Source organism: Girardinichthys multiradiatus, chromosome 8, assembly GCF_021462225.1.
Source record: "Girardinichthys multiradiatus isolate DD_20200921_A chromosome 8, DD_fGirMul_XY1, whole genome shotgun sequence".
Lineage (NCBI taxonomy): Eukaryota > Metazoa > Chordata > Actinopteri > Cyprinodontiformes > Goodeidae > Girardinichthys > Girardinichthys multiradiatus.
Window position 1 is genome coordinate 41,435,717 of NC_061801.1, and position 23,760 is coordinate 41,459,476.

Here is a 23,760-nt window from a genome sequence, read left to right on the forward strand (position 1 = left end):
AGAAACATTCTTGGACTGTTTGACTATTTGCTCACACAGTTCACAAAGTGGTGAACCTCACCCCACCCTTGCTTGTGAACATCTGAGCCTTTCAGGGATGCTCCTTTTATTCCCAATCATGACCCTCACCTGTTCCAGTTAACCTCTTCACCTGTGGAATGATCCAGACAGGTGATTTTGAAGCATTCCTCAACTTTCCCAGTCTTTGTTGATCCTGAGGTTAGTTGAAGAGCAAACCATGAACAGATTTTCCATGAGAACAAAAACCTAACATGGCTGGAAGCTCTTCCCTTAGCTCTAATATAGCCCCGAATAGCAAAACTAACTCATCACCTCATGAACTGTTAACTGGAAGGCCAAAGCCAGACCCATCCAGAGGAGATGCACACATCCCAGGGCTACATATTTGGCAAATTAATCGAGATGAATACATGAAAGTTGTTACCAACCTGACTGAGGTTCTGTATTAACAGGTGCAGCAGGTAGAAGAAGAGCCCAAAGAGAGCTAGAAGGCTTTTTCCAGGGCTGCAGTTTCTACCAGCTGTGCAGAGGAAGACTGAGGTCTTCTTTTTTCCCAGTAAGATGTGTCTCTGTGTCTGGTAGATGCTGCCTTACTGCATATATGCCCATATCTCCATTTTCTCCCTCATAGCAGCATCCATCTGCATAAAGAGTCATGCTAGGGTTTATAGAGGCTTGGTTTTTAAATCATCTCTGATGTCTGCTTCATCTCTTTCAGCAGTCATGTGGCAGATGGTCCGAGGTGATCACTTTAGATCCAAATGTCATGTGTGGATGTTTCAAGGTCTTGGAAATTTAGATTTCTCTCACAGGGGATGGAGTGAAAGCTTTGATTTTTGGGATGCAACAACTCCATAGTTTGTGTTTTTACCTTCAGGGGTGACACATCACCAGGTGCACCTCACATGAGATATTCCAAGATGAGAACCTCTGCTGGTTTGCTCTGTTTCCTGTTGACCCTCCTTTTCTTCTACCCATGTTTCTATGTGATTGTTCAACTGGATTAGGAGAGGAACAAATTTGATGCCCATCATCACACTGAATGTGGAGATCCAGTTTGGTGAGCAGGTCTCTTCCCAGGAGATTAACAGGGCAGCTAGGAGCAAATAGAAACTGATGAAAAAGATTTTAGGACCATGTTTCACTGCCAAATTTCCCAGAATCCCAAAGTAATAGTCCTTCCTCACTGCCAATGGATAACCTTCCCCTGCTGCCAGCAAAAGCCCCACTATTGATAAAGTTAACCTGTTAAGCCCAAAGGATTTCAGAAGCAATTTCCACCTGAAATAAACCAAAAACAGCTGCACAGTTATAAGGTCAAACTTTTGGTACCTGTATAAAAGTAAGACATAGAATAACATTTTAAGTGGAACCACTATTGTAACTGTTACTATGTCTGATTTATTTGTGATTAAACAAAGACAAAATCCAAGTTTTTGAGCCTCACCAAAAAGACATAGCAAAACACCATGAAAATCCTTTTCAAAACCGAGGAGAAGCCTCAGATTACCATCACTTCAGTCCCACCAGCATCTTCTTGAGGAGATTGAAATGAGCCAAAATTCCTCAGCAGCTCATAATAAAGATTTACAACTGTGGTATTGAAAACACTAACCTATGGATTACTAGTGTGGTTCTCCAGCTGCACTAAGGCTGACCAGCAGTAAAACAGCAGAGAAGATCACCGGGATTTCTCTCCTGGAGATCAGAACCATCTATACCTCCTGCTGCTTTAGACCAGTGAACAATGTAAGGATTATGATTATTGATTAATTAATATTTATGAAAAATTATAATTACAAATCATAATCCAGGAAAATTACTTCTTAACCCAAATCCTTACTTACAAATAGAAATCAGGGATGTCCTCTGGTGTTGTGATTATGTTGATAATGTTACTGTTTAATCAACTGCTTCACCGAAGGTGGGGGAACTTCGACCTTATTTTGACAGATAAATCACTCTTGCACAAAACAAATACAAACGCTTCTCTTAATTATATATATGAAGATTTATTGAAGTCAAATAATTCTGATATACCATTATTTTGGTCCAAAAACCTTCACCTAACTAACAAGTACCATTCTACACAAAGGGGATAAAAATGACAACCTAACAAATATAATAAAATAAAAATATATGCGCATTTAGTGTCTATGAAGATCAAACCAGTAATTTTATAGACAAAATGTACAATTTGGGTTAAATGGAAAGAGAAGTCCTCCTGGTGTTCTGATGTCTCGATGGCGGCGATCAGCTGGTAGACGGTGGGGCCACGCCCCTTTAGCCACTTAAAAGCTGATCGCCCCAAATCTCGAACAAAGAGTCATAAAACTCTGAGGCTGGAACTCAGTGGAAAAACTCCAGTAATAAAACTGGAACAAAGGTTCAGTTTTATGATAAAGCAGCCTGTTACGCTGATGATACTCAGCTTTACTTAGCAAAACACCATGAAAATCCTTTTAAAATTTTTAAGGTTAACTTTATGGTGATTTTATTTTTTAAATCCTGATGAACCCAACCAGTTAGATAGACTACAAGCATGTCTTGAAGACATAAAAACTTGGATGACTTTAAATTTTCTGCTTCCAAATTCAGACAAGACAGAAGTTGTCGTCTTTGGACCGGAGTCTTTAAAAAAAGAAACTGCTTAGTCAATCACTTAACCTGGATGGCATTAAATTGACCTGCGGTAATAAAGTAAAAAACCTTGGTGTTAACTTTGACTAGGACATGTCATTTAAATCCCATATTAAACAGGTTTCTAGGATTTCCTTCTTTCATCTCCAGAACATTGCCAAAATTAGAAATATCCTGTCCAGGAGTGACGCTGAAAAACTAGTCCATGCATTTGTTACTTCAAGGCTGGACTATTGTAATTCTTTACTATCAGGATGTCCACAAAATGCAGTTAAAAGCCTTCAGCTGATTCAAAATGCTGCAGTAAGAGTTCTGATGAAAATTAAAAAGAGAGATCATATTTCTCCTATTTTAGCTTCCCTTCATTGGCTCCCTGTTAAATCCAGAATAGAATTTAAAATTCTCCTCCTCACATATAAAGCCCTTAATGATCTAGCTCCATCATACATCAGAGATCTGATTGGTCCATATGTTCCTAACAGAGCATTTCGTTCTCAGACTGCAGGTTTACTGGTGGTTCCTAGAGTCTCTAGAAGTAGAATGGGAGGCAGATCCTTTAGTTATCAGGCTCCTCTCCTGTGGAACCAGCTCCCAGTTTTAGTCCGTGAGGCAGACACCCTGTCTACTTTTAAGGCTAGGCTTAAAACTTTCCTTTTTGATAAAGCTTATAGTTAGAGTGGCTTAGTTTATCCTGAGCTATCTCTGTAGTTATGCTGCTATAGACTTAGGCTGCTGGAGGACATAATGACCACTTTCACCCTCTTCGCTACATTCTCATACTACTCTCCAAGTTTGCATTATTTGTTGTTATTTCAGCTTTTAACTTTGTTCTCTCTTTTCTCTTCCTAGAAGCTACACCTGGCCTGACTCTGTGTCTACCTGTGACACCTTTCTGGAGAGGGGCATCGTCCAAGCTTCTGCTGGCAACAACTTAATGCTCACCTTCTACAGATGATCCACATGGCCCTGTCTTTTAGTGTTTAACCCTTTCTCTCTCCTAGACATGGCTACTGACTGAGCTTCTACTGTGACTAACTCTATGTTCTCTCTTTCAGACTCTAACCTTGAAAACTGGCTCAGAGTTTATCTGTTCTTTATTTCTAGATGAAACGACTAAAGGAGCTACATCTATTAACATTTACTTTTCCTTCCCATAGAAAGTACTCCTGGATCAGTGCTTCTTTGTTCTCTGTGTCTCTGCTCTGTTTTCTCAAACCTCCAGTCGGTCGTGGCAGATGGCCGCTCACACTGGAATTGGAATATATGAACCTGACTGTTGTGAGGAGCCTTGAGACGACATGTGTTGTGAATTGGCACTATATAAATAAACTGAATTGAATTGAATTATTACCATGTTTTGCCTGATAAGGCCAGATGCTGCATTCAGGTTTGGTATAAAAAAACATTTGAACATCAACAAGAGAAAAGATATTTGAAAACTTTGTGATTCACAGTTTTCAATAAATTGCTCAAAAATGACTATATCTAAATCTATATACCTGAAATATTCTGAATAATATCTCACATCTGGTAATTTGTGGTTTATGGTTGTAAATATTTACAATGTTTTATTTTGTGATATACTCTCTGACTTCTGACTGGTTATGATTCATACATCATGTTCAGCTCAGATGGAGAAATTAACCTAAAACACCATACTCGTGTAATTCATTAAACATTTTCTTGACTTTCTGCCATTGTGTTCATCTCTCGTCTTCATCCATCCTGATCTTCAGCTCCTCTAATACTTGGACCTTTTCTATGTCCCCTTTTTCCTTCATCTTGTCAATCAGGAAGTCCAGATGTACCATAGTGGATCCTGAGTTAACATTCATGGCGATCTGCTCCAGTCTGATAACATGACTGTAGGCCTCATCCAGCTGCATCAATCGCTCTGTTGTCAGTTTAATGGTTTCCTTTTCAAGGTTTTCCAAAAGACTCGACTTGGTCTCACATTTTGCTTTATTTTCATCATATTTCACCTTCACGTCCTCCAGGGTCTTCTGAATCTTTCTGGTTTTTATCTCATATCTCCAGTTTTCTTTAACATGAGATGATGCAGGACACTTCTTGGTACAAACTGTGCAGCAACCGCTCTTCATGACCTCACAGTGTCCTGGTTTCCAGGCCATTGTGCATCCAGGATAGTGACAGTTCTCCTCACAGACAGAACAAGTGATGGCTCCCTCTAAAAACACCAACCCCCATCTTCCACCTTGGAATGGTTCTTTGTCTTTGTAGGGCTCATCAACCTCTATAGTGAACTCCTTGTTCTTCTCCATCTCTTCTTTATGTTTATTATACACTTCTTTAATCTGTTTGATATCTGCTTGCTTCAGTTCGGTCAGCTTGATTCTCTGCTGCAGGTTCTGGATGCAGGCCGTCAGTCTGATCCGTTCATTCAGAACCTCCACAGTTGTTATCAGTGGCTGAGGTTTGGTTTTTGCTAGGAAGTCTCTGAGACGATCCATGTCTGCATTTGTAAAGTCCCAGAAGTACTTTGAACCAGATTTATCCGTTTCTGTTGTGTATCTCTGTGTGTTCTCTTGGTTGTTAAACATGAAGTGAGTAGGCTGATTCATCTCATCTCTGGAACATTGAATTTCTGCATCTTTCAGAGCTCGAAGAACATTTTCAGGTGTTCTTCCATCAGAGTGTGTGATGAGAGCTATGATGTTTCTCTCCAGGTCTTTTCCAAACAGAGACATCACCGAATCAAAGACATACATCAGTCGGTTTTCACTCGCCTTCATCACCAGACCCACTGCATTGATCTCATGAACTCCATCCTCTGATCGAAACAAGTCAAACAATCTTCTACTGACAGAGTTATCTTCTTTAGGACCTCTGGTGCTTCCATATCCAGGCGTATCTATGATGGTCAGAGAGTACGGCAGAGTTTGACCTTCAAAACCAAAGATCTGATAAACGATCACATCTGATGTCTGACTTTGAGTTTGTTTCTCCTTCTCTTCTACGATCTGAAACCAAACTTCATCCTCAAACTTCACGCCCACAGCGTAGTTGAACAGAGCGTTAATCAGAGTGGACTTTCCTGTCCCCGTTTCACCAACTAGTAGGATAGTTTTATTGATCTTGTTCTCATCTTTCTCACCAACCGTCACTCTGGTCAGAGTTCCAATCATCTCTTTCTTTGGTATCAACTGGTAGACAGAAGGAGGTCCTGGATGGATTTTAACACTTTCTGAGATCAAAGCCTCTTGATTAGATGAAATAATTCTCGTCCTGCAGAAAGAAGGGAAAACTTTTATTTATTAAAAATTAAAACCAAATGCCTCTGAACTAATATGATTAATTTAATGATAATGGTAGATAAATGGTTATCTATCTTTAGTCACATTTTACATACAAATATAGTTTATTCGGTACATATGTTTGGGATGTAAGAAGGTGTGATGTGGTGCTCAATGGATAAAATTTAAATTGGATTAAATGAGAGTTTTTGTCTCTGCTGGAGACGAACCCTAAAGGAAATGTGGTTCTGCAAAGCAGTGGCAGTTTGTGACATGGTCAATATGGGCTGTTGACCAGGGCAACATTTCTTCCTTGTCACGCCTCATATCTATGAGGACTTCATGCATTTTGATAGCTTTTCAACAGTCATGGCTTTGTTTGCCATCAAACATGTTGGGAAGGTAATCTGTTAAATCCTGGTTGCCCTTAGCAACTGTTGTTACCTTCAGCTACGCCTAACTGGGAAATTAAAGACATGCCTTAACAAACTGAAGTGATTTATGTGGATGTTGGTGTCATTGAAGCAGCCACAAAGAGGGGAAACAGCCCTGATGATCAGTTGATCATTAATAAGTCACTTTTGAAAATGAAACCCTGTGGCTCACTGCCATTTACCGGTGTGAATAAAGGTTAAATAAATAAAAAGAAAAAACTCAAAGCTTTCTGCAGATTGTAAGGAATTTTATACCACAGAAGGGTTTGCAGGATATTACTAGGAATGCCACCTGTCCCATGTGAATATGTATGTATGTATTTATACACTGTTCTAAAAACTAAAGGGAACCCTCAAATAACACATCCTAGATCTGAAAGAATGAAATATTATCATTGAATACTTTGTTCTGTATAAAGTTAAATGTGCTGACAACAAAATCACACAAAAATCATCAATGGAAATTAAATTTATGAACCAATGGAGGCCTGGATTTAGAGTCACAGACAAAATTAAAGTGAAAAAACTCACTAGAGGCTGATCCAACTTTGATGTAATGTCCTTAAAACAAGTCAAAATGAGGCTCAGTATTGTGTGTGACCTCCACGTTCCTGTATGACCTCCCTACAACGCCTGGAGATGCTCCTGATGAGACGGTGGATGGTCTCCTGAGGGATCTCCTCCCAGACCTGGACTAAAGCATCTGCCAACTCCTGGACAGTCTGTGGTGCAACGTGACGTTGGTGGATGGAGCGAGACATGATGTTCCAGATGTGCTCCATCAGATTCAGGTTTGGGGAACAGGCGGGCCAGTCCATAACTTCAATGTCTTCATCTTGCAGGAACTGCTGACACACTCCAGCCACATGAGGTCTAGCATTGTCCTGCATTAGGAGGAACCCAGGGCCAACCGCACCAGCATATGGTCTCACAAGGGGTCTGAGGATCTCATCTTGGTACCTAATGGCAGTCAGGCTACCTCTGGTGAGCACATGGAAAGAAATGCCACCTCACACCATTACTGACCCACTACCAAACCAGTCATGCTGAAGGATGTTGCAGGCAGCAGATCTCTCTCCACGGTGTCTCCAGACTCTGTCACGTCTGTCACATGTTCTCAGTGTGAACCTGCTTTCATCTGTGAAGACCACAGGGCGCCAGTGGTGAATTTACCAATCCTGGTGTTCTCTGGCAAATGCCAACCGTCCTGCACGGTGTTGGGCTGTGAGCACAACCCCCATTTGTGGACGTCGGGCCCTCATACCATCCTCATGGAGTCGGTTTCCAACCGTTTGTGCAGACACATGCACATTTGTGGCCTGCTGGAGGTCATTTTGCAGAGCTCTGGCAGTGCTCCTCCTGTTCCTCCTTGCACAAAGGTGGAGGTAGAGGTCCTGCTGCTGGATTGTTGTCCTCCTATGGCCTCCTCCACGTCTCCTGGTGTACTGGTCTGTCTCCTGGTAGCGCCTCCAGGTTCTGGACACTACGCTGACAGACACAGCAAACCTTCTTGTCACAGCTCGCATTGATGTGCCATCCTGGATGAGCTGCACCACCTGAGCCACTTGTGTGGGTTGTAGAGTCCATCTCATGCTACCATGAGTGTGAAAGCACCACCAACATTCAAAAGTGACCAAAACATCAGCCAGAAAGCATCGGTACTGAGAAGTGGTCTGTGGTCCCCACCTGCAGAACCACTCCTTTATTGAGTGTCTTGCTAATCACCAAAGATTTCATCCTGTTGTCTTTTTCATTTGAACAACAAGATGTGAAATTGATTGTCAATCAGTGTTGCTTCCTAAGTGGACAGTTTGATTTCACAGAAGTTTCATTTACTTGGACTTATATTATGTTGTTTAAGGGTTCACTTTATTTTTTTGAGCAGTATATATATATATATATATATATATATATATATATATATATATATATGTATATATATATATATATACGTATATATATATATATATATATGTGTGTGTGTGTGTGTGTGTATACATACATACAGATAGATTTTTACTGATTGCTTTTAATGTGAGATTTAGCTTTCTATGTTATACTTAGGTTTCTTATTACTTAAGTATTAGGCTTCTTAACCAGAACTTGAGTTTGAATTTCACTTTTTAATTAAAACTTGTTATTCAGTAATTCTGGCCATGCCCTTCCACACTTTCTTGTCATGGGCCTTGAAAGTCTTTTGTTACCTCAAAAGAGGGCACCATTTCCACAGCAAGCGGCAGCATCAAGTTCTTGGTGTGCCATGGGACCACGAAGAATGAGAAGGTTTTCCAAGAGGTTGTGCAGGGAGAACATAATGAATCTCATAAGTGACTACAATAATATTAAGGACCACACCTGCTGGAGCGGGTCAAACTGAGATATGATTTGACTTTTTATAAATCATAGACTAGACTGAAGGCTAAAAGAAAAGAAAGAGGACACTTTATCTTTCTAAATTGGACACAAGTAGGGGGCACTGTATTTAATAACATCCTAAACCAGCTGATCACACATATAATCAGCTGATCAGACCCAAAAACAATTCCCCCAAAATACACTAAACAATGCCACCATGAAACAGCGGGTTTGGTTCTGACATTTACCGACGGTCCTTTAGAGAACCAACGTCTGCAGGAGGAGGGAGCAGACAGAGAGCAGCTGCCCATAATCAGACTGCCTGCCTCGGATCAAACGGGAGGAACTCGTTGAATCCATGGAGCACGAATATCCAACCTAAAACTAACTTCATCGTGATCAGAAGTCAAAGGTTCTGGAGTTTAAAGTTCTTGTCCTCGTTATTACCATGGCTGAGACAAAAACTTCCTCATAAAGTCCATAATGTTAACTTCTTCAGGCAAACTTTGGAGCTTCACGATCCAGACAGCAGGGAATTTAAAGGCAATTAAATGGGTAAATCCGTGCTGTTTTTGTTGTTTTTTCATTTCTTGTAAAAAGTCTGTTTTTTCTGCACATTTTGTACATTTTTTTAAACCACCATCACCCTACTCAGTTTCTAATTAATTTTGATCTGCTTATGCAATTTTTAATAACTGTACAGTATTTTTCTTGTGTTTTAAACTTGCCCACTATTGAAGAGTTTCTTTTTCTTATCTTGAAGTTTTAATATTTTTTTTTTACCTTTGTTTGAATCTGCATGCTTCTATTTGCCTTTCACTTTGCTGCTGATACACATGAATTTTCCTACTGTGAGACAAAAAATATGAATATTTCTATTATTTTCCTGTTCTATTCATTCAGTTCTACTCTATTCCTGGTATATCGAGAAAGAGAAAAAATATTGGGTGAAAGAGAGCAGGATGGAGCTTGTGGAGGAGCTCATTTTCTTCTCCAACCAGCTACTTCACTTGTGCTCTGCTACAATGGATGGATTTTAGGGTGCGGTGGATCTGGTGCTGCATTCGATGTTCAAGCCCTGATGACCAGGTTATTTCATCAAACAGCCCTGAATAACATGGGTAAAAATATGCTGAGCACTGCCTTTGAGTGAACTTCACAGATGATTGTTACTACAGAACCACTACATTTAAAACCTAAAGCCAGAGAACATCTGTGATATAATGACAAGGTGAGAGAAAGACAGATGAACATGTGTTGCTATGCAAACATGCTTTCAGTCAAGAAAAGTTAGTTTTTGTCTTGTTGCCTTTTGGTTCTAGAAGTCACATTTCCATTAAAATGCAGTGACTGTAAAGAGTGACACAGGGATGTTAAACACTTCATAATGTATAACTTAATGACAGAAACCCTGTTCTGTAAAATATAGAAATATTTGACCAACATATCTGTATGATTTAGAAACGTTTGAAGAGACATTTTAAAAGTAATCTCACCTGTATTGTGGTGCTGTTCTGGTTCCCTGGTCCATTTGGCTGAATATTTCCTCCAGTTCTTTCAGCTTTTCTTCATCCCCTTGTCCCTTCATCTTCTTGATAAGGAAGTCCAGGATGACACAAGTGGACACTGAGTCATCATTCGAATCATCATTCTTAGGTAACTCGTACAGTTTAATAAAAAGCTCATATGCTTCATATATTAATCGTCTCGTCTTTTCTGTCAGTTCTAGTTTCTGATTTTCAAGTCTTTCTGAAAGCTCCAGCTTCTTCTCTCCTGCCTTTTCTTCATATTTTTGTTTTAATGCTTCTTTAGTTTTCTGATCCTTCTGGGTCCTGATCACAAATCGACAGTTTTGTTTCAAATGATCTGATGCAGGACACTTGTTGGTACATGAAGTACATTTTCCATTTATCATCACTTCACACTGTTGAGGATTTAAAGCCTTTGTGCATCCAGGATAGTGACAGTTCTCCTCACAGACAGGGCAGTAGACATGTGTTTCAAAACCAGACGTCACACCTGAAAGAGGCTCTTTGTCTTTGTAGGTCTCAGGAATTTCTACATTAATCTTCTGACCAATTTTCTTCTTGTGTTTACTAAGAGCTTCTTGAGTCAGTTTAACATCTCTCAGTTTTAACTCTGTGAACTTGATTCTGTCCTGCAGGTTCTGGATGCAGGCCTTCAGTCTGACCCGTTCTTTCTGTGTTACCGACATGACCTTCTGCTGGTGAGGAGAAGATTGTTCCAGAAAGGCTGAGAACTGCTTCATTCCTCTTTCTGTTACTCTCCAAGCATTTCCTATAAATACATCTGATTCCTCTGTTTGCTCTTCATGCTGGCAGTTATCAAACTGGAAGCAAACAGTTTGATTCTTCTCATTTTTGGCACATTTAATGTTTGCAGCTTCAAGAGCTTGAAGAACATTTTTAGGTGGTTTTCCGTTTGAGTTTGTCATGAGAACTACAATGTTTTTCTCCATATCTTTTCCAAATTGAGACAAAATGAAATCATGGATGTTCTTCAGTCGGTCACTGACTAGTTTCTCACCCTCCTTCATGACCAGACCTACTGCATGAACTTCATGAATTCCATCATCTGATTGGAATAACTCCAGTAGTTGTTGGTTGATCTTGGAGTTATAATTGAGCGATTGTGCGTCTCCATATCCAGGAGTATCGATGATGGTCAGAGAGTACGGCAGAGTTTGATCTTCAAAACCAAAGATCTGATACAAGATCACATCTGATGTCTGACTTCTGTCCTCCTTCTCCTCAACAATCTGAAACCAGGTTTTATCTTCAAACTTTACTCCCACAGCGTAGTTGAACAGAGCGTTGACTAGATTAGATTTTCCGGCTCCTGCTTCACCAACAAGCAAGATGGTTTTATTTGATTTGGTCTCATCTCTTTCACCAACAGTTACTGTGGTCAGAGGTCCAATCTTCTCCTTCTTTGTTTTCAGCAGGAAGACCTCAGGAGGTCCTGAATGAACTAAATCACTTGTAGAGATAATGTCCTTAAACTCAAATGAAATGTTTCTGTTCCTGTAAAAGCAGAGAAAATGTTCAGCAAATGTTTTAAAACAAGTTTCATAGTAAAAATAAAAATGTTTAACAATGTTTTAATGTTTTAGTTTTAACCCGTGACAGGGTTCAGGTCTCTGCTGCTCAGCCTCAGATAGTCACAGCAGTACAGTTCAACCCGCAAGCGCTAACAGACGCTTATCGTAGAAGATCAGAGATTCTCGGTTCTCAGAGCAGCTGCTGAGAGGTTAGAACAGCTATGAACCCCTCTTCTTCTGACTTCATGCAGCCTGCTGAGTTAAACTGTACCACACATGAATCACCTGGTCCAGATTAGGATTTTGAAAAAGGCTTGGTTCCATGTCTCTTCTGAAAGGCTAACAACATCTGTAGCTGTACTACAACTCAAATACAGCCACGTTTGCAATCACCCTCCTCCCCCATCAGCTGCATCTTTTACACCAAGAGAGCTCTTACATTACATTAACTAAGCCCTCAATGGGCGAATGGAATGATGTGATTTTGTTTCTACACGTCGGGCAATTTCTGATTAGGCAGTGGTTCCACAAAACCCTGGGTGGATGATTGATTGTAGTATAAAGCACTTTGGGGTCTCTGGGACTTGATAAAACATTATACAAGTTCAGGCCATTTTTACCATTTTAAATTCCTGAAGTTTCAGTAAGTCAATCAGTAAACTTGATATTTACAATTTGATCAAAGATGAAATTTGGGCCATTTTTATCTCTGTAATGTTTTGTCTTTGTTTTTGTTGGAATGAATATTTGTTCATGACACAATAATTCATGTTTAGAATGTTTTCTAACCCCTGATTGATTGAAACTTGAAGTTTTCAAGGGTGAAGACCAAGTCCAACCCCGAGTCCCCAGCCTCTGTTTCCACCAGGGAATGAATGCGTGGCGGCAGGATTGAGGAGAACCTCGAAGTACTCCTTCCACCGCCCAATAATGTCCCCAGTGAGGTCAGCAGCTCCGCACTGTTAACAGTGCTGGTAAGGCACTGCTTCACCCTCCTGCAGCGCCATACGGTTTACCAGATTCACTTTGAGGCCAACCGGTTGTCCTTCTCTATGGCCTCACCCAGCTCCTCCCAGGCCTGAGTTTCTCGGACTCTATGTCTCCAACCTCCCCCAGAATCTGGTCAAAGCTCTCCCAGAGGTGGGAATTGAATACATCCCTGGCCGAGGGCTCCGCTAGACGTTCCCAGCAGACCGAGATGATGCGTGACTTATTTATAAGTAAAGCAGAAATAACTTACATGACAAATACATTTATGTTTTAAAACTTAGGTAGTTGCAATTGGATTTTCCTTTTAGTGCTGACGATTCATTGTGTAGCTCTCTTCACAACGTCAAGGACACAGGTCGATTCCGCGTTTATTTACGAGCATGTCTTCATGAAGCTCAAGCAAGACACAGTTCAATATCTTCCTGTCATAATCATTATTCCATAACATCATGCGACATCATACGCCACATAACATTAAGGCTACAAGTAAAACCAGCATTCACCTGTGATAAGCAAAAATAAAACAAATTTAACATATACCTCGTTGGCTGCTTGTCATGAAAAGAGGTTCTTAAACCCTGAAAAGATCACTCTGGTTCAGTTCCTCATTCAGCTTCCTTTTCATAACAACATAACTGTGCTGCATACAGTATCTCTGTATTTACAGTCTGAGTGATTTCTACCGCCTCTGCGGGATCTCGCGAGATTAATATTTATGGGTGATTTCAGAACAAACTTCGCATGGGGGTTCAGCAATACATTTAAGGTTTTTAAACAGAAAAACCTATATAATTTTGTGCCAAATGAAATTTAAATGCATTTTAACTTCAGCAAAGTATGAAATACTTAATTTACTTATTTATTTACAGAACTTATTAAATTAACCAATGCATTGTAAATACTTTAACAACGACACTTACACATTGGAAACTATAATTGTAAATTTGACCAGTAGACATTTTCTTAGAATACTGGTATTCTAAAGCATTCTGAAATTGCTGGAATGACACCATTTTCATTCAGGCCTTCCTCCACCGGACCTGGTATGGTACTGTAGGGTTGTTTTGCCTGCAACCTTTTTCTGAAGTTTTCTGTCCAGGTGCCACGAGTAGTTTCCTAAACCATCTACAGCCAGGAGGTTAGACCAGCCGAGAAGGGAAAACCACCAGATGTCCAAATCCAGGGAGACTTGATGTCGTGACCCCAGCAGCAGCCACTGTAGACGGGTTCCTAGTTCACCAGATGATTACATTCCAGAGGGACTTCGGTCCAAGACAACGGGCGACAACAGTACTTTGCTTCTTGATTATGGACCAGAATGCCACACATGTAAAAGCTTCCATTCCTACGGACTGATCAGGGACTGATCCCGTCAGGGATTTCTGCAGGAAACACTGTCGTTCCAAGCGTTGGCAGGGGCCATTCCAGATGCTGCTGGTGACCCCAAAGGGGCTTAAGGTCGAACAGCGTGTCCTTTGGATCCACGCATTGCACTGCAGGAAGGCTCCACCACCCCCGGGGGCCCGAGCACAGGATTCCCCAGGACCACAGGACGTTCCCGGATCACAGGAGGCACAGGATATTTTGCCAAGCTCACCACCTGAATAACTAATCCAAGACAACGGACTGTTATTGCTGAACAGCTGGTGAGCTGCTAAAGAGGTTGGGTGAAAATATGTGGTTTCTTTTTTTTCTATATTTCTCCTCATAACAAAAAACAAAAACAAGAGAGGAGAAGAAGAGGACAGATCTACATTTCTTCAAATCAGCACAAACTGGGCTCAAGATGTTCAGCAGAAATGAAAAGACGGTTATTGCCTGCTTTGTTGTTATTACATTGACAATGGTTCTGATTTTTTGTATGGTTTCTTGTTTAAAACATTTTGCATCACTTTCTTTGTTTGTAAGTATGTTGTATAATCATTCTACCTTGAAAAAAGAACGGTTATAATAAATAACCAAAAGCCAAAGTTAGTTGGACATTCATGAGGATGATGAGTGGATGGAAACTTTTATTCTCTCTTATTGAGCCCTATGAATGCAGCAGCTGAATGATTGTTTATTACTGTGGTCTGGTTTCTGTGTGATTATGAGTGAGTTTTTTCCTTTTGTCACATTATCAACAAGCTTCAGGATGATGAAACACGTTAGAAATAGTCCACTTTATTGTTTCACTTTCAGTCTTTCTGACAGAAAAACAGAATCACAGAACCTCCTCTAACAGGAAGACTTTAGGATCATTTGTTTATTGCTTTGGATTTTTGTTCAGATGTACTCACTGTGCCATGATGGTCCCCAAGTCAGAGATCTGGAAGGATCAGACAAATATCATATGAAACATACTAGAAAACCTGAATCACTTGTAATAAAAGACATTTAGATGATCAGTGCTTCCAAAAAATGACAGTTGAATCTATAATACATTTAGGAATATCTACTCACTCCAAGTCTGGTGTGTCCAAATATTTGATTATTCTGTATCAGCTTGAAATGTGGATATTAGATTTAATTTCATTTTTACCAAAGAGTCATTTCAAAAAAAAAAAAAAATGATGCCTCTTTTCCACTGGCTCCTTTCAGCCCGGCTCCACTCCACTCGGCTCACTTGTGTTTCCATTACGGTTTTTCTGTACTGGTACCTAGATTTAGGTCCCTGCTCCTCCGCAGGTCCGACCAGGGCCGAGTTGGGACTACATGTGATGTGAACAGACTGCTGTTCACTGATTGGCCGTGGGACTGGGAGAAATGAGAAGGTTTTCCAAGAGGTCGTGCAGGGAGAAGATAATAAAACTCTAGAGTGACTACAATAATATTAACGACCATAATGGTTTATGATTTACAAATCATAAACCAGGCTGAAGGCTGAAAGAGAAGAAAAAGACCCTGCTGGATCCATGGAGCATGAAGATCCAACATCCAACCTAAAACTAACCACCGCAGTTAGAAGTTTGTGGTTCTGGTCTTTAAAGCCCTGGTCCTTGTTATTACCATGGATGAGACAAGAACTTCCTCATGAAGCCCAAAATGTTCTTCAGCCAAACTTTGGAGCTTCACCATCCAGACAGCACCGTCTCTCCTCGGCTTCTCCTGCCACCCCCTCACATCAGAACCTCTGAGCCATATTTATAGGTTCTGGCTGGACTGTGGTCCAGATAATTCTCCCAGTGGATCATTTTATATATGAAAAAACATAAAAGACATTCTTCCATATACATTAATGCAAACGTTATTAGTATTTAGTTTATTTATGCTTTTGTTTTCTATTGATTTATTTTGTATCGTTTCAAGCAGATGACTTTAATCTGACAATGTCACACAGTAACGTTTATAACAGCACGGCTGGAGGCTGGGCTTCAAGCCGTAGCTCCAGCTGTCATTGGGTCAGTGGAACCGCAACAAGTTCTGTACAAAGTAAGGAGAGACTGAGAGGAGCGGAGCCATGCTGCCTAAAAAGAGCCAGTGGAAAAGAGGCATTTGTAATAATATGGTTCCCATGAGATGAACAGCTGTAAGTCTCTAATATTGTCTTCTTATTTATGCAAATAATTGTTGAAAACTTGGGCAGCACAATATAACAAAAATCTTTAGTCGTGATCCCATTGCTAGAAATTGTGATGTAAATATTAATTAGGAGTAATTCATATTTTCCTGACACTTTATTGTCTTTACAATCATGCAGTGTCCCCCCCCCCCCCCCCCCCCCCCCCACTCTCCATGAGCTTTAGGATGTCAGCAGCTAAAGATATGCATCAGGTGTGGAGTTCATCTAACTGCCTAAATAAAGATGGAGAGCATGAATGTCTGACATATAGGATCATACCAGATGTAGCAATGCATTCAATACATTGTGAAGGTCTACTTAAAGCCCGAGCCGATTTCATCACATTTCAAAATAGAAAAACCAGAAGTTTGACTAAAGTTCTAACTTGAACTTTTATCTTGGATTTTTCAGTCGTATCAGAAGCAGTTTGTGACGAGACAGGTGCAGATGAGGCATAGCAGCCTCAAACAGAGACAAACAAAGACATTTATGAAACAAATCTCTAGAAAAATCCAATTTAAGATGCTCCTAATTGAACATGTTAGGTTTTTGTTTTTTTTACCTTCTCAGCACAGGTTCTTCTCTGTTCATTCAGCTTTATTAGATTCCTTCTGTTCAGCTTTTGTGACTTACTGGGTTGCTGTGTTAGATATACATTTACCGGCCTCTTTATTAGGGACACCTTGCTAGTACCGGGTTGGACCCCCTTTTGCCTTCAGAACTTCCTTAATCCTTCATGGCATAGATTTAACAAGGTTCTGGAAACATTCCTCAGAGAGTTTGGTCCATATTGACATGATAGCTTCACACAGATGCTGCAGATTTGTCGGCTGCATCCATGATGTGAATCTCCTGTTCCACCACATCCCAAAGGTGCTCTATTGGATTGAGATCTGGTGACTGCGGAGGTCATTTGAGTCCAGTGAACTCATTGTCATGTTCAAGAAACCAGTCTGAGATAATTCTTGCTTTATGACATGGCGCGTTATCCTGCTGGAAGTAACCATCAGAAGATGGGTCCACTGTGGTCATAAAGGGATGGACATGGTCAGCAACAATACTCAGGTAGACTGTGGCGTTGACACGATGCTCAGTTGGTACCAAGGGGCCCAAAGTGTGCCATGAAAATATCCCCCACACCATTACACCACCACCACCAGCCTGAACCGTTGATACAAGCCAGGATGGATCCATGCTTTCATGATGTTGACACCAAATTCTGACCCTAACATCCGAATGTCGCAGCAGAAATCGAGTCTCATCAGACCAGGCACCGTTTTTCCAATCTTCTATTGTCCAACTTTGGTGAGTCTGTGTGAATTGTAGCCTCAGTTTCCTGTTCTTAGCTGACAGGAGTGGCACCCGGTGTGGTCTTCTGCTGCTGTAGCCCATCTGCCTCAAGGTTAGACGTGTTGTGCGTTCAGAGATGCTCTTCTGCATTCCTTGGTTGTAACGAGTGGTTATTTGAGTTACTGTTGCCTTTCTATCAGCTGAAACCAGTCTGGCCATTCTCCTCTGACCTCTGACATCAACAAGGCATTTGTGCCACAGAACTGGATCACTTGATATTTTCTCTTTTTTGAACCATTCTTTGTAAACCCTAGAGATGGTAGTGCGTGAAAATCCCAGTAGATCAGCAGTTTCTGAAATACTCAGACCAGCCCGTCTGGCACCAACAACCATGCTACGTTCAAAGTCACTTAAATCACCTTTCTTCCCCATTCTGATGCTCGGTTTGAACTGCAGCAGATTGTCTCGACCATGTCTACATGCCTAAATGCATTGAGTTGCTGCCATGTGATTGGCTGATTAGAAATTTGCATCAATGAGCAGCTGGACAGGTGTGCCTAATAAAGTGGCCGGTGAGTGTATGTTAGTTTATATTTCCTTATAGATCTGGTTCCCCTTTGTTAATGTCCATTAGTTTAAGCTCATTGTTTACTTGCTTCAGTTGATTTAGATGTGTTTTGGTTACCTCCCTGCTCATTTCTGTTAATTTGTCATTCTTCCTCTGTATTGTTTAGGCCCCAGCTGTCTCATATTCTCCTGATTAGTTCCCCTCCTGGTTCATTGGTCCACACTCCCTCTGTATTTAAGCTCTTTGGTTTGCACTGTTCGTGTCTCTGTTTCCTGCTGATATCATGTTATCTCTGTAGTATCGCCTCATCTTGACTCCATTAACTCCCTGTTCGCATCCTAAGATCTACCCTTTGTGCTCCTTATTCCTGTCCTGTTGTACATCTTGTCAAGCCTGTTTGTAAGTTCCTGTCATTAAATCCATTATTCATTTAACATGCTTCTCCCTCGCTCTTTTTTCCACTTTGGCCCTACTTCACCTTCACACACCATGACACACATTTTATATGGTTCAGTTTTAGTAGATCAGAATCAGAATCAGAATCAGAAAAGCTTTATTGCCAAGTACGTTTTTGGACATACAAGGAATTTGTTTTGGCGTAGTCGGTGCAATACAGTACAAATGAAACAGTATAAACATATCTACAATATAATATAAATATATGTGCACAGTTTTAAGTGAGTGAGAGTAAATATAGAGCAGTATAAGATGCAAGAGCAATACAACAGTGCAGGTGATCATTGTGCAAGTAAAGCAGGAGTCCAAGCTGAGCGTTAATGTAACTCATAGAGTTACAGGTTAAAGGGAGAGTGTCAGGGTGGTTTCCAGGCTTTGTTAACCAGGCTGGTGGCAGATGGGAAAAAACTGTTCTTGTGGCGTGAGGTTTTGGTCTGGATGGACCGCAGCCTCCTGCCAGAGGGGAGAGTCTCAAAGAGTCTGTGACCGGGGTGGGAGGGATCAGCCAGAATCTTCCCGGCCCGCTTCAGGGTCCTGGAGGTGTACAGTTCCTGGAGCGACAGTAGACTGCAGCCAATCACCTTCTCAGCAGACCGAATGACACGCTGCAGCCTGCCCTTATCCTTGGCTGTAGCAGCGGCGTACCAGATGGTGATGGAGGAGGTGAGGATGGACTCAATGATGGCTGTGTAGAAGTGCACCATCATAGTCTTTGGCAGGTTGAATTTCTTCAGCTGCCGCAGGAAGAACATCCTCTGCTGGGCTTTCTTGATGAGGGAGCTGATGTTTGGCTCCCACTTGAGATCCTGGGAGATGATGGTTCCCAGGAAGCGGAAAGATTCCACAGTGTCAATTGTGGAGTCACAGAGGGTGATGGGGGCAGGTGGGGCTGGGTTCTGCCTGAAGTCCACAACCATCTCCACTGTCTTTAGAGCGTTGAGCTCAAGGTTGTTCTGGCTGCACCAGTCCAACAGATGGTCCACTTCCCATCTGTACACAGACTCGTCACCATCAGAGATGAGTCCGATCAGGGTGGTGTCGTCCGCAAACTTCAGAAGCTTGACAGACTGGTGACTGGAGGTGCAGCTGTTGGTGTACAGGGAGAAGAGCAGAGGAGAGAGAACACAGCCTTGGGGGGAACCGGTGCTGATGGTCAGGGAGTCAGAGACGTGCTTCCCCAGCCTCACGCGCTGCTTCCTGTCAGACAGGAAGTCAGTGATCCACCTGCAGGTGGAGTCGGGCACACTCAGCTGGGAGAGCTTCTCCTGGAGCAGAACTGGGACGATGGTGTTGAAGGCAGAGCTGAAATCCACAAACAGGATCCTGGCGTAGGTTCCTGTGGAGTCCAGGTGCCGGAGGATGAAGTGAAGGGCTAGGTTGACTGCATCATCTACAGACCTGTTGGCTCTGTAGGCAAACTGCAGGGGGTCCAGGAGGGGGTCGGTGATGTCTTTTAGGTGTGAGAGCACAAGGCGCTCAAAGGACTTCATCACCACAGAGGTCAGGGCAACGAGTCTGTAGTCATTAAGCCCTGTGGTCCTTGGCTTCTTGGGAACAGGGACGATGGTGGAGGACTTGAAGCAGGCTGGCACATGACATGTCTCCAGTGAGGTGTTAAAAATGTCTGTGAAGACTGGAGACAGCTGATCAGCGCAGTGCTTCAGGCTGGCTGGTGAGACAGAATCCGGACCAGCAGCTTTCTGGGGGTTCTGTCTCCTGAAGAGTTTGTTGACGTCCCTCTCCTGGATGGAAAGAGCCGTCCTCGGCGTGGGTAGGGGGCTGGTGGGGGTTGGAGGTGCCAAGGCCCCTCTTGAGGTTGGGGAGGTGGGGGTGGTGGATTGTGGCTGCAGCTGTTGGGGGGCGTCGTGGGGGATGGTTGCAGGACTGTCCCTTTGTCTTTCAAAGCGGCAGTAGAACTCGTTCAGGTCGTTGGCGAGGCGTCGGTCGTTGATGGAGTGGGGGGCTTTCGGCTTGTAGTTGGTGATTTGCTTGAGCCCTTTCCAGACAGACGCAGAGTCGTTGGCTGAGAACTGGTTTTGGAGCTTCTCAGAGTACAGTCGTTTGGCCTCTTTCACTGCCTTGCCAAACTTGTACTTGGCCTCTCTGTATATGTCTTTGTCCCCACTCCTGAAGGCCTTTTCCTTATCCAGTCTTAACCTTCTGAGTTTAGCTGTGAACCAGTGTTTGTCGTTGTTGTAACTCACCCTGGTGCATGATGGTACACAGCTGTCCTCACAGAAGCTGATGTAGGAAGTCACAGCCTCTGTGTTCTCGTCCAGACTGTTGGTAGTAGTCCTGAACACATCCCAGTCTGTACAGCCTAAACACGCCTGGAGATTCTCCACAGCCTCACTGCTCCACTTCCTTGTCGTCCTCACAACAGGTTTGCAGAGCTTTAGTTTCTGCCTGTATGCAGGAATCAGGTGGACCATGATGTGGTCGGATTGGCCCAGTGCAGCACGTGGGACGGCGTGATAAGCGTCTCTGATGGTGGTGTAACAGTGATCCAGAATGTTGTCCTCTCTGGTCGGACATTTTATAAACTGTCTATATTTGGGGAGTTCGTGGGTCAGGTTACCTTTGTTAAAGTCACCAGCGACGATAACTAAGGAGTCCGGGTTGGTCCGCTCCACACTCAGTATCTGGTCGGCGAGCATGCGCTGTGCGACCTGCACGTTAGCTTGCGGCGGGATGTAAACACCGACCAGGATGAACGAAGTGAACTCACGGGGGGAATAGAAAGGCTTACAGTTTATGATGAAGGATTCCAGATCTGGAGAACAGTGCTGCTGAATCACTGTCACGTCGTTGCACCAACCACTGTTGAGGTAAAAACAGATTCCTCCACCTTTCGCTTTGCCGGAGAGTTCCGTGTCTCTGTCCGCTCTGTAGAGCTGGAATCCTGCCAGCTGCAGCGCAGAGTCCGGTATTAATCCACACAGCCACGTCTCCGTGAAGCACAAAACTGACGATGAATAAAAGTCCCTGTTTTTCCCCAACAGCAGTTGTAGTTCCTCCATTTTGTTGGGAAGTGAGCGCATGTTAGAGAGAAATATTCCAGGTAACGGTGTTCGTAGTCCACGCTGGCGAAGTCGTACCAGCACCCCAGCCCGTTTCCCTCTCTTCCGGCGTTTCACCGCGTGAACAAAGGTGAACAAAGGTGAGCGGAACCTTTAACCAGAATGTCCAAATATTCCAGAGCAGTAGGTAGAAAAGTTGGAAATAACTCCTCTGGTGTAGTAGCCCTGATGTTCATGAGTTCTTCTCTGGTGAGAGAGCTCCGGGTACCATCACAGAAGACCGTTTTAAAGCAAAAAACTAAACAAAACAATGCGAACCAACACGCCGAGGCGACCATCTGCGGCGCCATCTTTCAGTACAGATAATGCTTTTGTCTTAAAGTAACCTTTTAATCAGATAATGGTTGCATTGTGGATTTTAACCTTTAACTTGATACGAAATCCTAACTAGACTAAAAAACGTGTCAGAAGTAAAATGTCTTCCTGTGTTCACTTCCTGAAATCAAATCTGAAAGTAACAGTTATGCAATCTTATCTTTACCGTTAAATTGAATATAATGTTATATAATGCAGAAAGCTGTGAGGAAAAACCTTCTGACTAATGCAGGTTTTACAGTGTAAACAGAGACATCAGAATATAAAGTCAGATCAAATGTACAGTTTTTCTAACTGGGTTCCAGTTTATTCCCTAAAATCCTCCAGAAACCTTCAACTAGACTTCTGAGTCATTTACAATTAGTTTCCCTTAAACAAGTTACATTATTTTATTCCAGCTGTTTGAATTTTTTGTAGTTAATAACATCGATCCTACCGTCTCTGGCTGGTTTCAGGAAGTTCTGTGGAGGTGAGCAGGCAGAAGGTGGCTGCACTTATAGTCTGTGGAAAAAGCTGCTTCAACCAGTTTATGCTGATGACTTTCGGAAAAATCACGTGACCAAATAGGGTCACGTGATTTCACTGAAACTCTCCACTGGATATTCTACCCCATATTATTAATATTAATTTTAACTGATCTGAGCAGCAGGCATCAGATCAAAATATATGAAAAAACATGTAATCAACCAAACAAAGCGTAGGCTGCTATGCTGCATAACTCTGCACAACAATGTTACTTTCAATATGGACGTTAAATCCACACTGAAGAAGGTGTCTCAGGACCAATTCAGTCCGCTTTAAATGGACCAGATTTTTCCTCCCTGGTCCGGACCAGACAACTGGACTGAGACCCACTTTTTGAGGTGGTCTCAGCGGGCTTCCAAATGGACTTCTATTCCTTGCATGAAATGCCGAAGCTGCCACAGATGTTTGGGGATTCAAACACTGAGGGTTTACCCATCAAGTTAACAATAAAATGAAACAGAATTATGTAAATTAACAAATATGATACAACAATTTGAGTTTTATAATGAGCCTTGTATGAAAAAAGCATAAATGAAAATCTAATCCAAATCTAATTTTTGGCGATGGTGTTAAAAGCCACGATGGCCATCAGTAAACTGTGCAAAAATACTTCATCTGCCATACAGAAATACAGATATACAATGTTTATTATAACATCCAGGAATTGATTCCTGATTGCTATATATCGCTAATTCATCACTTGAGTAGGACCCAAGTACAGACAAGAGACGGGCAGTCTGATGTTGAAGGTGAATATTTATTGAATGTAACAGTAGAGGAGCTGGAGGGCATCTGCCAGGAACAGCAAAGGTGCTAGAAGGTCAGGGAACCAGCATGGAAGATCAAGGAAAGATCTGATGAAGAGGTGATGAAACTGACTGGATTTTAACTCCTCAGGAGATGATTAAATGACATGAGAACCAGGTGAGACTAACATAAGAAGCTAAACCCAAAGAACAAAACACAAGAATGAACTGAGAAGATGTAAGTATGTAAAGCTGTAAATGACAGAAACCAAGAAATCATCCCTCCATCCATCCTCTATACCCACTTCCTCCATAGTCGCTGGGACCTGGTGCCGATCTCCAGCAGTCTACAGGCGGGAGGCTGGGTTCACCCTGGACAGGTCGCCGGTCCATCGCAGGACAACACAGAGACACACAGGACAAACAACCAGGCACACATTCATTCACACCTAACGGCAATTTAGATTGACCAATTCACCTAACA

General features: G+C 42.1%; 1 protein-coding gene across 1 annotated transcript; it reads right to left on the bottom strand.

Moving 5' to 3' along the window:
• Window positions 1–3,888: 3,888 nt before the first annotated feature.
• On the bottom strand, window positions 3,889–22,519 carry LOC124872111. The gene is made up of 4 exons (XM_047371807.1): window positions 22,442–22,519; window positions 15,035–15,063; window positions 10,201–11,748; window positions 3,889–5,907 (listed from the first exon to the last, which is right to left on the bottom strand). Exons 2-4 carry the CDS (start codon window positions 15,040–15,042, stop codon window positions 4,365–4,367), a joined length of 3,099 nt encoding a protein of 1,032 aa, XP_047227763.1. The 5' UTR covers window positions 15,043–15,063; window positions 22,442–22,519; the 3' UTR covers window positions 3,889–4,364.
• Between the last annotated feature and the right edge of the window lie 1,241 nt (window positions 22,520–23,760).

Bases quoted from the DNA above. Each gene is read 5' to 3' on its own strand.
- LOC124872111 (XM_047371807.1), bottom strand. The intron at 5,908-10,200 runs GTGAGATTACTT...TTCTTTCTGCAG, and splicing joins AGAACAGCACCACAATACAG to GACGAGAATTATTTCATCTA.